General features: G+C 42.1%; 1 protein-coding gene across 1 annotated transcript in view; it reads left to right on the forward strand.

Moving 5' to 3' along the window:
• LOC137378755 (rifampicin phosphotransferase-like) overlaps positions 1-14,378 on the forward strand; it is a 108,964-nt gene that overhangs the window by 37,952 nt on the left and 56,634 nt on the right. The window contains exons 12-16 of the mRNA XM_068049134.1: positions 502-608; positions 2,792-2,830; positions 4,031-4,226; positions 9,387-9,522; positions 10,531-10,607. Of these exons, the coding sequence (XP_067905235.1) occupies positions 502-608; positions 2,792-2,830; positions 4,031-4,226; positions 9,387-9,522; positions 10,531-10,607 (555 nt within the window). The remainder of the gene's footprint in view (positions 1-501; positions 609-2,791; positions 2,831-4,030; positions 4,227-9,386; positions 9,523-10,530; positions 10,608-14,378) is intronic.

The raw sequence follows: 14,378 nt of genomic DNA on the forward strand, positions 1-14,378 counted from the left end.
GGAGGATGTATTGGCACTACCAGCTCTCACACTGGTAATTTCCATCACCAGATTATACCAGCAGTTGGGTGGTTGACTTTGTGTGGCCGAAGGGTTTTAGTGATCCCCTAAACCAATGAAAAAAGACAGCCACATGCATCAGATGCAAGTACCCAATGGATGTCAACCCAAAATTTTGAGCCGGAGCTCCAGTCTCTATTTATAGGGACTGTCTGGAACATAGTTCAAGCCCTACACCTACTGACTCAGAGGCTGGTAACCACTAAACTAAAGACTATCTTGACTGCTTAGTTTTGGCCCTAGAAATTTCCTTGGAACTTTTCCCAATTGGCTGCCGTAAACCCATTTACTCATCGGTCTGTGGCTTCCATCAATCTTCTGCCGAGGTTAAGGCAGCCAATTGGAACAACCCGTGAGGAAATTCCTGCTATATAAGAGAGTTAAAATAATGAAAACTGGTGTGGATCATGTGAAATTATATCCTGTTTGTTTGCCTTCCAGTTTTCCGTACCCATAGGCCTCTGTGTCACCATTGCAGCTCTGAAACACCAGACGAAAATGAATAGCAGTCTCCAGGAAATTGTGGCAGAGCTGAACGATGTAGCCTGGTATCATCATTATTTTATTATGAGAAGGAATGTGCAATAATAGCAATAGCAATAAAAACAGAAGAGACTGGAAGCACCCAACAGGACACTTTGTCAAAAATAGAAGAGTCGACAGGTGAAACCATTGGGGTGAAAATTAACATCAGACATGGTGCAATGCAAGTGGTAGCTGATCTTCCACCTGTTTTACACCCTGCCTGATTGTTCTTCACATTGAATTCAATGAAAAAGGAAATTGAGTGGGATCTATAGCGGGCAGCCAATTTGCTCATGTCATTTGTGCATTCCATCTGAAAATGAATTTCATCCACATTAATATCTGTTCACTCAACAGAGCTGGCTGACCCACTTTGCACTTCTATCATCTCCACTTCTGTTTCACACTTCCAGCACCTGCAGTGTTTTTTTTTGCTTTTTATTCCATCTTATTCCAAAGCACCGCTCATGTCTAAGGAAGGATATACTTTCTTTAGAGGAGGTGCAGCGAAGTTTCACTAGATTGATTCCTGGGATGACAGGGCTCTCCGAGAAGGAGAGGTTGAGTCGAATCACCCTGTACTCTCTGGAGTTTAAAAGAATAGGAAGTGATCTCATTGAAACAGATAAGAGTTTGAGAGGACTTGACAGGGTAGATGCTGAGAGGCTGTTACCCCTGGCTGGGGTGTCTAGAATAAGGGGGTATAGTCCCAGAATAAGGGTTCAGTCTGAGAGAAGGAGAAATTTCTTCAATCAAAGGGTTGTGAATCTTTGGAATTCTCTACCCCAGAGGGCTGTGAATGCTTAGTCACTGAGAATATTCAAGCCTGAGATTGATAGATTTTCAGACTCTAAGGAAATCAAGAGATATGGGGATCAGGCAGGCAATGGAACAGAGATCGAAGATCAACCATTATCTTATTGAATGGTGGAACATCCTCAAGGATCCGTATGGCTGACTCCTGAATTGTGTTCTTATGTTCTTACATCACAAAGCACTTACTGTTTAGATAGTTTAGTTTAGAGATACAGCACTGAAACAGGCCCTTCGGCCCACCGAGTCTGTGCCGACCATCAACCACCCATTTATACTAATCCTACACTAATCCCATATTCCTACCACTGTTAGTACTACTGTTGATGTTACTTTTGAAGTGCACTGCAATCAATATTTTCTTTATTCGTTCATGGGATGTGGGCATTGCTAGCTAGGCCAGCATTTATTGCCCATCCCTAATTACTCTTGAGAAGGTGATGGTGAGCTTCCTTCTTGAACTGCTGTAGTCCATGTGGTGTAGGTACATCCACAGTGCTGTTAGGAAAGGAGTGCAGGATTTTGACCTAGTGACAGTGAAGGAACATCAATATAGTTCCAAGTCAGGATAGTGTATGGCTTGGAGGGGAACTTGCAGATGGTGGTGTTCCCATGTGCCTGCTGCCCTAGGTGGTAGAGGTCATGGGTTTGGAAGGTGCTATCTCAGGATCCTTGGTGCATTGCTGCAGTACATCTTGCAGATGGTACACACTGCTGCCACTGTGTGTCGATGGTAGAGGGAGTGAATATTTGTAGATGGGGTGCCAATCAAGCGAGCTGCGTTGTCCTGGATGGTGTCAAGATTCTTGAGTGTTGCTGGAGTTACACCCATCAAGGAAACTGGAGAGTATTCCATCACACTCCTGATTTGTGCCTTGTAGATGGTGGACAGGCTTTGGGGAGTCAGGAGGTGAGTTACTCGCCACAGAATTGCTAGCCTCTGATCTGCTCTTGTACCCAAGCTATTTATATGACTACTCCAGTTCAGTTTCTGGTCAATGGTAACCGCACCACCCCCCCGCCCCCACCACCCAGGATGTTGATAATGGGAGATTCAGTGATCGTAATCCCATTGAATGTCATGGGGAGATGGTTAGATTCTCTTTTGTTGGAGATAGTCATTATTGCTACATAGGAAAACACGGCAACCAATTTACACAGAGCCAGGTTCTACGAGCCTCAGATGAGATAAGTGACCATTTAAATTTATCGCTCATGGTTGATGAATATTGGTCAGGACAAAAATTGAGGTAAAGGGGGAAAATTCTGGAGGATTAGAGTTCAGGGGGGAGTGGGAAATGCAAAGCAGAAGTCAGTGGAAGAAATTTTTTTTTCTAACTACGTAAGAGGTTTTACATTTATTATATTTTCTGGTATTTTTGTATTTTTACAGCACAATAAAAAAAGGAAACCTTCAGGAACTTTGCAAAAGGTAAAAAAAAACTAAATCAAGGAAGTTTTACCCCAGCAGTGTGGTCACAATGTTTATTTCATTACGAGTTGCTATCTGCATAATAAAGAACTTATCTTTGGAATTCTTTTGTGCATCAATTTGCACCAGATCTTATTTCCTGCTACCTACAAATATTTCCTTAAATAGCTGTCTTTAAGTAAAGCAACAAGATAAGTGATGGGCAACTAAAAATGTACCTTTTAAGAAGAATCACATGACATTTTCCATCCCTTTCCCTCTGGAATATTGGTTTAAATCTGAGACAGGGAAAAACAACACTTCAATAAAGGCTGTTAAGTAAAATTTGAACATCAGATTCTGGTGAACCATTGGTTGCAAGTTAACAGTACCAAAACTATTAATTTGTCAATTCTGTCCTCTGCAACCCCTTATATTTGTAACAGGTTACCTGATTTGACAGTTGAGGTCTTCTGTAACTTTATTTGACAATTTCTTTGGCTAAGTCAACTGATCAGTCAGCTAAATGAATGTAAAGCAACCTCACTGTAATATTCTCTGTTAATGATGGGGAAAAAGAAATGGGTGATTGACAAGAAGCCAGAGTTGGAGGAATGTTCTTCGATGACTATAGGGCTGGAAGAGGTTACAGAGATAGGGAGGGGTGAGGCCATGGAGGGATTTGAACTCTGGGATAAGAATTTTAATCAAGGTGTCAGTGGAGCAGGAACTAATGTATGAAGGCAATCACAGGGGTGATGGGTGATGGGTGAACGGGAATTGTTGTGAGTTACAATACGAACAACTTGGATGAGCTCAAGATTATGGAGGGTGGAAGTTGGATCCCAGCCAAGAGAGCATTGAAATAGCTATAGTATACGAAGATGCTGTGGTCAATGATGTTAATGGATTTATCCACTGCACAACATGTAGATGAGTAATAGAAATGATAAAGAAAGATAAAATTTAAAGTTATGGCTCAGCACAGACAGTTAGTATGATAAAGAAAGTGGGATTCCATACAATGGGTCAAAAATTACTTCATCAGAAAAAAAACAAAAAACATGCATCGTTCTTATGAACTAAATTTCCTCAAGGGAAATTGATTAACCAAAGAGGCTTTTTTTAAAAAAACTACTATTCTTTCCTTTAAACATATCACCAACACACTGTAAATTGTTGTGGAATTTGGCACATGAACTGCCTTTTAATGTTTCCCAGATGTGTTGAATTGTTCAGTAGCATCAAACTGTCTCCAGAGATAGAAAGTGCCATTCATGATCAGCTTGCAGAGCTGAGGCTGCTGGGAGCAGAGGAACGATTGGCCGTCAGGTCCAGCGCAGTCGGGGAGGACACAGAGGACACGTCTGCTGCTGGGCAACTCAGCACAGAATTAGGATTGAAAGGCTTTGAACAGGTAAGAAAACAAAACATTAAGAGCAAACAATTAATGGGTTGGCAAGGGTTAAAAATAAGACATTGATTGATGTTAAACAATAAATATGGTGAAAACAATGCTGGAACGTGGTTCTCTAGGAACATTGAGTTTGGAATTCTTGTCTTGCTTGATATTTAGGAAAGAGGATTAGAATTTCTTTGTTGACCATGGTCAAAGATGAGAGATTATTTTCAGGGATAATTGGGGGCATCCAAGTCAGGTATGCTGACTTCCTCAACTGATTCTCTGATTGACACTTCAATGAGGCGAGATTCCATGCAAAGTCGTGTGTACCAAATTTTATCCAATTAACCTCCACTTCTTTTCAGGTGGAAAGAAATTTCTTAATGGAGTGGTCATTTAAATATCTACAAAGTGCATTTTTTTCACACAAGTCTTGCACAGTTCTTTCATACAACTCATGGCAGCAAGCTGAGAATAAAGTAAGCATTATTTGGCATAAAAACAAAAAATGCTGGAAATACTCAGTAGGTCTGGCAGCATCTCAGGAGAGAGAAACAGCTAATGCTTCAGGTCTGTGACCTTTCATCAGAACTGGGGAAAGTTAAAAATGTTACAGGTTTTGAGCAAGTGAAAGGCTGGGGGAGGGGGTGGGGAGCTGGGGAGAGTGGGAAGATGAACAGAGGGAAGGCTTGTGATAGGGTGGAGGGCAGGAGAGATTAAATGACAAAAGGTTTCATGGTCCAAGGCCAACGGAAGTGATAATGGAGCAAGTAAAGAAACAAAAGATGTGTCTGGAGGAGGTGAGAATGGCAGGATCCTGACTAGTTGCCATCTGAAAGCAAAGGAAAGGAAATAAGAGAGAAATGAGAGGAAATAATCAAAACAGAAACGAAACGCAAAATTAAATGGGGACAGAGGTTGTGATTTAAAATTGTTGAATCCAGAAGGCTGTAAAGTGCCCAACTGCAACAGTGGGCTAAATTAACCAGCCCTTTGGAAATGGGCTGGGAGGCAGGCGGCCTCGTAAAATGGTGGCAGTGGCATCAGGAGGGGAGCCCTAAGTCGTCCTGCCATTCTCAACAGCAGCAGCGCAGCCACTTGCCAACTGGAGGTGGGCAACCAATTAAACCAATTAATTAGTCAGTTATTGTCCCCAGTGGCATTTTACCAGCGCAGGGACGGATCCCTGCCACATGGGAGACCACCAGGTATAATGAGGTGGTCTCCTAGTGGGTTTCCAGGGGTGGAGGGGTGGGGGGGGGGGTGCTTCCTTAATGGCCAACCCATAGCCTGGGGAAGGCCCTCCGCAGGAATGGTTGTCGTCACAGCTCCGACACTGCTCGAGGGTTCACCCCTCCAATCTCCAGGGACAGCCTGTCCCAGCACAGTAAAAAAAGATTACCTGGTCTTCGAGGGCACCTCAACATGAAGGTGCCCTCTTCCTCGCCCTGCAGCCTCAGCAGCAGCCACCTCTATTAGTGGTGTTGCTAAGGCTGCCAAGCTGCCAGCCCTTTGATTGGGCTGGCAGCTCTGAGAGACGGGCTGCCATCCTCAATTGAACAGCGGTCCGGGCGGTGGCCTCTTAACTGACTGCTGCCGCTAAAATACTGACCAGGGTCTCGTCATTCGCCTGTGGGTGCTTGGGACCTATTTTTGGTCCCTGCGATGGAACTACTTGACTTCTGAAAAAATCCAGATGAGTGAATCCCGCATGAAGAATCATGAAACACATATTATTGAGGTGGGTTGGTTCATGTGATTATTCTCTGTTAGTTTTGTTTTTATTTGTTCAAGAGCTATGAGCATCGCTGCCAAGGCCAGTATTTATTGCCCATCCCTAATTGCCCTTGGGAAGGTGGTGGTGAGCCGCCTTCTTGATCCGCTGCAGTCTGTGTGGGGTAGGCACACCCACAATGCTGTTAGGAAGGGAGTTCCAGGATTTTGACCCAGCAACTGCGATATAGTTCCAAGTCAGGATGATGTGTGGCTTGGAGGGGAATTTGCAAGTGGTGGTGTTCCCATGCCCTTATACTTCGAGGTGGTAGAGGTCACAGGTTTGAAAGGTTTGCTGTCTAAGAAGGTTTGCTGTCTAAGAAGCCTTGGTGTGTTGCTGCAGTGCATCTTGTAGATGGTACACACTGCTGCCACTGTGTGTCAGTAGTGGAGAGAGTGAATGTTGAAGGTGGTGGAGGGGGTGCCAATCAAGAGTGCTGCTTTGTCCTGGATGGACAATAAGTGCACTTATTAAAGGTGGAGTGAATCCAGCATTTCTTGTTTTTGTTTCAAGTAATCATTTAGCTTCTCTGCCATTTCTCTATTCCCCATTATAAATTCTCCTGACACTGCCTGTAATAGATCCACATTTGCCTGAGCCAAACGTTTCCTCTTTACATTGCTATAGAAGCTTTTACAGTCCATTTTTATGTTCTATGCTAGTTTACATTCATTTTCTATTCTCCATTTCTTTATCAGTTTCTTGACTCTCCTTTGCTCTAGTCTTAAATCCTCCCAATCCTCAGGTTTACTACTATTTCTGGCAACTTTATAGGCCTTTTCTTTGAATCTTGTACAACCCTTAACATCCTTTGTTGGCCACAGTTGACTGCCTTTACTTTTGGGGTTTTTGTGCCTTGAAGGAATGTATAGTTGCTGTAAACTATGTAATAATTATTTGAACTCTATCCATTGTCTATGCACTGTCATACCTTTTAACGTATTTTCCCAATCCACCTCAGCCAATTTGACCCTCATATCTCCATAACTTCCTTTGTTCAAATTTAACACCCTGGCTTCAGATTGAATTACCTCACTTTCAAACATAATGTAAAATTCTATCATATTATGGTCACTCATCACTAGATGTTCTTTTACAACAAGATTTTTAATTATCCCTTTCTCATCATGTAATACTAAATCTAAAACAGCCTGTTCTCTAGTCAGTTCCTTAATATTCTGCTCTGGAAAACCATCTCTAACACATTCCAGAAACGTGTCCTCCACAGCATTAGTCTATGTGCAGATTGAAGTTGCCCATAATTACTGTATTACCCATGCTACATGCTTCTCTAATCTCCTGATGAATCCCATGCCCCACACTATCACTACTGTTTGGTGGCCTATAAACAACTCCTACCAATGTTTTTTGCCCCTTGCTGTTTTTTAGCTGCACCCAAACAGATTCCACATTTTGTTCTTCCAATCTGAGATCCTCCCTTACTAATATACTGATCCCATCCCTTATTATCAGTGCAACACAACCTCCTTTCCTTTTTTCCTGTCCTTCCTAAATGTCAAATAACCTTGAATATTCAGTTCCAAGTTTTGGTGTTTCCATAATGGCAATTAGATCATGCCCATTTACATCTATTTGTGCCTTTAAATCATTTAACTTGTTGCAAATGCTGCCTGCATTCAGGTAGAGTGCCCTTAACCTTGTCTTCTTGATATTATTCTGCATTCTAAACCTACTTGATGCTCGCCTTTATTTTGCCTGCCTTTTAATGTCACTTGCTACTTTTCTACCTCCTGTTACCAGCTTTACTTCCTTCCAGTTTGAGCTACCCGTCTGGTTCCCATCCCCCTGACAAGCTAGTTTATACCCTCCCCAACAGCACTAGCAAATCTCCCTGCGAGGATATTAGTTCCAGTCCTGCCATGGTGTAGCCTGTCCATCTTGTACAGGTCCCACCTGGCCCAGAACCAGTCCCAATGCCTCAGAAATCTGATGCTCTCCTTCCTACACCAATTCTCCAGCCACATGTTCAATCAATTAATCCTCCTTTTGTTATAAGTGCTTTGTTTTTAAAAAGAAAACTTGGAGTTCTGTGTTTTGAAAGACTGAGAAGGATTTCTCTGAGAACGTTGAATGCTGAACTGGGTGGCGCACAGTCTGCAAGGCAATCTGTTTTTCCAAGCCACTCAGCAGAGAGAAATGACTGTCACATGACTGGCTGCTGGGGAGTTTTTAGTTTCTCTTTTGCAAGAAAAGAACAGTTTTGGCTGGAACCTGTTCGAGAGACCAGAGAAAAAGAACTCTCTCTGAAAGAAATCAAAGGACCAGTTTTCTGCTAGAAAGGGTAGGAAAACAGCCCAGAAACTCTTTCTCTAGAAAAATAATTCCTGTATCAAAGGAAGTTCTAATCTCTTCACGAAGTTAAACGAACTTTGAAGATTTGCAAATCAAAGATATGGGAGCTAAAACCCTTGTTGCTGTTTATGCCTAAAGAGAGAGAAAAAAACCAGGAAGAGGAGTTTCAACACTCTGTGGAGAATCACTGCTTTGGAAAAAGGCTCCTTTGCTGATAGGAAGCCTGTAACTCAAGATGGTTGGATCTAGGACACTACTTGGAGAACTCCTGTAACGATGTCCTCTGGCTGAGGTGATTCACCTCAAAACATGCAACCATCATCCTTTGTGCTAGGTGTGACTGCAGCCAGTCGAAAGGTTTCTCCCTGATTCCCAATGACTTCATTTTACTTGGGTTTCTTGATGCCACAGTCATTCAAGTGCTCCTTGATGTCAAGGGCAGCCATTCTCACCTCACCTCTGGCATTCGGCTCTTTTGTCCATGTTTGAACCAAGGTTGTCAGACAAGAAAATGTAAGATCCCCATAGATAAAGTCACCCAAGTGGCTGATTGGATCCAGAATTGACCCGATCAAAATTTTTTTGAGTAACTAAAAGTTTTAGTGCAAGCATTTGATACGATTTATTCAGCAATTTTTTATTTACTTTTACAGAGCATTCCATTCGCATAGCTTCAGGCTGTAGGTGATGCCGTGAATTGTTTTCTCAATTATTTCCATTACTGGAATCAACAGCACATTTTGTTCATGAAACTTGGTACTGGAACAAGATAATGAAAATTCCCTCTATTGGGATGGCTTCCTTCGGTACTGCGTACCATTTAGTGCACTTATTAAAGATTGGAAAATCTCACTTTGGAAAGCAGATTCCCAGAACAGGTCACCTTCTCATTCCAGCCCATAATGTCAGGGTTGAGAGACAGACTCTGCTATTTAAACTGCCTCCCCAATCTTTCATCTACCTCGCTATTTTCTTTCAATCAGAAAAGAAACAATGTCCAGACTAAGAACTTTCTGGTTTAAAGACAATGACAAAGTAGACTTTGTTTGTAATTTTTATGATTACCGAATGAATCTTTGCTTCCCCAGGTGTGTTACGCTGTCCAGAAATGTTGGGCCTCTCTCTACTCATTCCAAGCCGTGCAATATCGCAACCAAAGGGGGCAACCAGTGCCATCAAGCATGGGCGTGGTAATTCAACAGATGGTATCAGCTCAGACAGCAGGTAAGCCCTGCCACTTCTATTGAGGATGGCACAGAAGTAATTTCAACTTTGGGCGACAAGTTGGCAGAGCAGATCACCTGCCCAATATGTGTTATATTGGAGTCAGTAAACTCCGCCAGTTACTTGCTCAAGGGGTGAAGCTGAAAATTAGCTCCAACATATGTCACATTTGGTCTGGATAAAGGCTTACCCCTTTAAAATTGCATGTTACTTTCATTAGATGCTTTAAAATGACGAGAGATAATACAGATCATATGTCTATGAACAAACTATTTGAGTTTCACTATGGGTGCATGACTGGAGGTCAGGGGTTCAAAGTTACTAAGCCTTAAGCAAAGATAGAGAATAGAAACATTTTGCTCAGTTATTTAGGATGTATTCAAAGCACAGGGCAGTTGATGCTGTTTTGACTTAGTCCTTCAAGGATAAGCTAGATAAATGTGAGGGGGGAGGTTGGAAGGTCACACAAATCATACAAATGTGCAGATAAATATTCTGGAGATTTAGCTCCATTATTTTCAGGGTCTGGGAGCATTTATTGAGCCATTTCCCTTGGTAGATTAAGTAGAGTCAATAATAATATTGAGGGAATAGTGAGAATGTGGGTAGATGGTATAAATCTATGATAAAGGATGGAGTTTGTCGATTGGCCTTTTCCTAAAGATTCTTATAAGCTTATGTATAGTTCTTCCTGGTCTGTAGAAGAAGCAAACTTAGAGAACTTCAGTAGACATTAACCCACCCATGCATTCTTCTGTTAGTACATTGGATGAGGTTATGCACAAATTTAGCAAATGTGAATATAGTCAACCTGCCTACCAGGTTTAAGCATAATACTCTGATTTTACTCATTTTGCAGTCTCTCTTCTCTAAAAGTCCTAAGTTAGAACAGTGCTGAAATGTGTACTGTTAATCTAAGCAAGAAATTTTCCATAAAGATTCAGGTTTTGCACCACTAGTGTGGTACTATTACTTTAATATCATGTTTGCTTCACAATGTTGCTACAGGTGTATTATTTACCTGTGATCCTCTCACTGGACACCCAGGCAGGCTGATTATCAATGCAAACTATGGTCTCGGAGAGGTGAGATACTACAACTTATGTTCTGATTTTGAAACGCAATGTATTTACATGTATTTGAAAGTTGAGGAACATCAATAAATCCATCAGCAGTATCTGGTTCTCTCTCTGCTGCCATTGGAGACATTTGGACAAACCAACTATTGGACATCTGCCAGGGACTGGCAGCATCCTCATCTGTACATATATTTATAAATGACTACACACAACTGTCCATTGATCCCTCTGCATGTTCTTATTGAGTCGCTTGTGCCCTTATCTGCAACTCACCCTGGTGTATAAACTCAATTCAAGGGATCCATGTCCCAAATGTAACTGTTTTCATATCTTATGAGTGCTTCCAGACAATAATGCATCCAGTTTTGCTTAAAGAAAGCATTTGCATTAACATAGCATACTCTCCTATATTGGCACACTGCACATACAATGAATTATGTTGAAGTGTGGCAATAGCAATGAGAGGAATGATGTAAGTCTGCTTTTGTTGGGAAGAATACATGGCCAGCTACCAAGAGAATTCTCCTCCATGAAATTTTTGTACAGTTCTGAAATATAAGGATATATTGAGTACTCTGGAGTAGGGATTAGAATTGCAACCTTTTGACCAAGGGTTGGAGAGCTATCACCTGAGCCAACCTGTCACATTAGCTGAAGCTTAACACTGAAATATAAACCCTTGTAAACTGACTACTGAAAAGATTAAAGGAAATCCTACTGCAACTTCAAGCTTAACTAAATTGCAGAGTTCCTTCTTAAGTAATTTCATTCTTTGGGTTGAATTTTGCCAGCCCTCTGGGAACAGGCTGGGAGACTGAAGGCTTTGTAAAATAGCAGCAGAAGGCATTGGGAGGGGAGCCCGACGCCTTCCTGCTGCTGTAGGATATTCTCAACGGTGGGAGCATCAGCGGCACAGCCCCCGCTGCCCGGGGCTGGCAGTCAATTAAACCAATTAATTCACCAATTAACAGCCACTTCCCTTCTCTCTGGCATTTTATCAGCATCGGGATGGGCCCCCATCATGTGGGAAGACCGTCAGATAAATTGTGGCAGCCTCCCAGTGGGTTCCCAGGGTGGGAGAGGCTGCCAAGCTGCCAGTCCTCTGAATGGGGTCGGCAGCTCTGAGAGGCAGGCTGCCATCCTCAACTGGATGGAAGACTCGGCACCAGCCTCTAAATTGACCACTGCTGGTAAAAATGCTGCCTGGGGTCCCACTGTACATCGGGATGGGCTCAGGACCTGTTTTTGGTCCCAGCGGCAGGACTACCTGGCTTTTGCAAAAATCTACCACTTTGTTTCATCTTTAAAAATAATTTCATACAGTAAATATAAACTAACAAATAACATCAGTTGTACTCATCAGGACTGAGCAATCAGTCCCTTCAATGGAATATGCACACGTATAGCACACGGACATGCTCTGTACTGAATAGTTTGATCCAATATTTAATGAAAGCCTTATGATAGCTAGATCTTGGAGCTATTTTGAATTTACTTGCATAATCAAAACTGTCTGAAAGGCTTAATAATGCCACATCTTTGTTGAAGTAAAGACTACAAAATATCAATTTATCTTCAGTGAATCACTCCTTAATGAATACTACAGCTGCATTTTTACAACTTACTGGACTGCAGGCTGTAGTCCAGAAGTTGTTAGCCCATTTCCATCCCAGTGATAAGCCCTCATCCAAAATTGCAATAATTCAGGGAACATTCCTGAAACCTGAAACCACTTCCAGAAGATTACTCTCTGCTGAATCATTCAGTATCAGAAAGGAAGTGTATCTGAAACAATCTAGTAAATTGGAATAAAAACAAGAAATGCTGGAACCACTCAGCAGGTCTGGCAGCATCTGTGGAAAGAGAAGCAGAGTTAACGTTTCGGGTCAGTGATCCTTCATCGGAACTTCATCGGAGTAAATTGGGAGATGCCTTTGGAAACTGTCAGATTGTAATCCAAATGTGCTATTGATTTACTCTCTGCTGAGTGGAAAATAATCCCTTGATCTGAACTGTTCAATCAAGTGATTATGTTTGTACTAAGAGCCATTCTTAGCTGCCCCAAGCATTGTATATTACCCTGCAGGCTGGTGTGACCTGAAAGATACATTTCAGAATCCCAGCTCACCTGAAAATTTCACACAGATTTCTCTCAGAGGAACCAGCTCTTTGATGATGGTCCTACCTCAAATCACATTTTGACTGTTTCCCTACCACCTCAACACATAAACATTTCTGTTTTTCTATCAGTCCTCTCCACTGGAGGGGGTAGGGGGAGGGGTGCAGATAGAAAAATAAGTTACAAATATATTTACCTTAAACAACCATGAATTTGTTACGACCGAGGCGGGAGGAGTGCACTGTTAATTCAGTCCCACTTCTCCACGGGTCACAGCGTATCAATAAATTTTCCCACCTACCAAAAAACAGCTAATTACATACTCTATTTGTCCCTCAGAATAAAGCACACCAGCCAGATTTCTTCAATCAATAACAAAATTACCTTTTTGTTTAGAAACAAATCTTAACCAATAATGAGATAAATCTATATACAAAAAACTCCTTATTTCCTCAGCCCTCATGCACATCCACATACATTCAAAAAAACAGTTAACCAGGGAAAAAGGATTTTGGTTTACAGCTGTTTCATAGGAATAGAAGGAATAATAAAATAACTTAGTTTGTCACATTCTGGTAGGAAGCTCTTTGGTTTAGTGAGGTGTCCCAGAGTCGAATCGTCGGATGCTACTCAAAGTCTCTCCAGGCAAGGTTGATGAACAGTCTGTGATGGGTAGGCATTCAAGGCAATTCAACTGCAACAGACTTCACATAGGTCGTTCATCAGGGGTGTAGCAACAAGTCTTCTTAGGCTTTACAGCAGCAGTATAGCAGTAGAAGGTTTCTTCCGATTTCAGCATTTCTTAAAACACAGGAGGCAACAGGAACCACATTTGATGCAGGGATTCTTCAGAGACAGAAGACAATAGGAATCTGTAATGTTTGAATTACAGGATTCCTTCTCAAGAGATGCAGGATTCCTTTTCAGAGAGAAGTAACACTTTTTCTGGGTCTTCCTCTCTGATTGCCAGGCAGGTCAAAAATCAAATTTCAAATGCCTGCTCTTTGTCCAACTCACTGGCTTTGTAAATGGTCCGAAGTGAAAAGCAAAACCTTCCTGAACAATTCACATGTCCAGACATAAAGGGTTGAATTTTACCAGCCCCTCAATGTCGGGGGCCATGGTGGGGGAGGGGGCCGTAAAATACTTATGGGAGCAGCCCGCCACAACCCCCGCCACACCAACGCCCCTCAGCATTTTACTGGCAGCGGCGAGGCCTTGGTGCGACCCCACCTCTGCTTTGCCTTCATTTACATATTTAAATTCATTAGAACAAAATGCAATTTAACTTACCTGGTCCCAGCACACCAGCCACACATCGCATGCCTTTGGAACTCCATTCGGAGTTCAGAGGCGAGTCACTACTGGGGAGGGGGGAGGAGTAAAATTATCAGGGCGGGAGGGGAGTGAGCGGGGAGAACACTTTTTATTGGTTGTGAGGATGGTGGGAAGGGATTGAAGGGCAAATGTGAGAAGGTTAAGGGGGATAGTTTGGGTTGGGAATAAAATAAGTTTTCTGAATATAGGGCAATAAAAAAAATCATTTGGAGGGTTGGGAAAGGGCCTCCATCTTCTATTTATTTTTTATAAGCAGATGAAAATTCCTATACCTTTAAAAATTTAAATTTTTGCTACTGGCTTGAAGTGCTTTAAAAATG

The sequence above is a fragment of the Heterodontus francisci genome, chromosome 17, assembly GCF_036365525.1.
Source record: "Heterodontus francisci isolate sHetFra1 chromosome 17, sHetFra1.hap1, whole genome shotgun sequence".
Taxonomy (NCBI): domain Eukaryota; kingdom Metazoa; phylum Chordata; class Chondrichthyes; order Heterodontiformes; family Heterodontidae; genus Heterodontus; species Heterodontus francisci.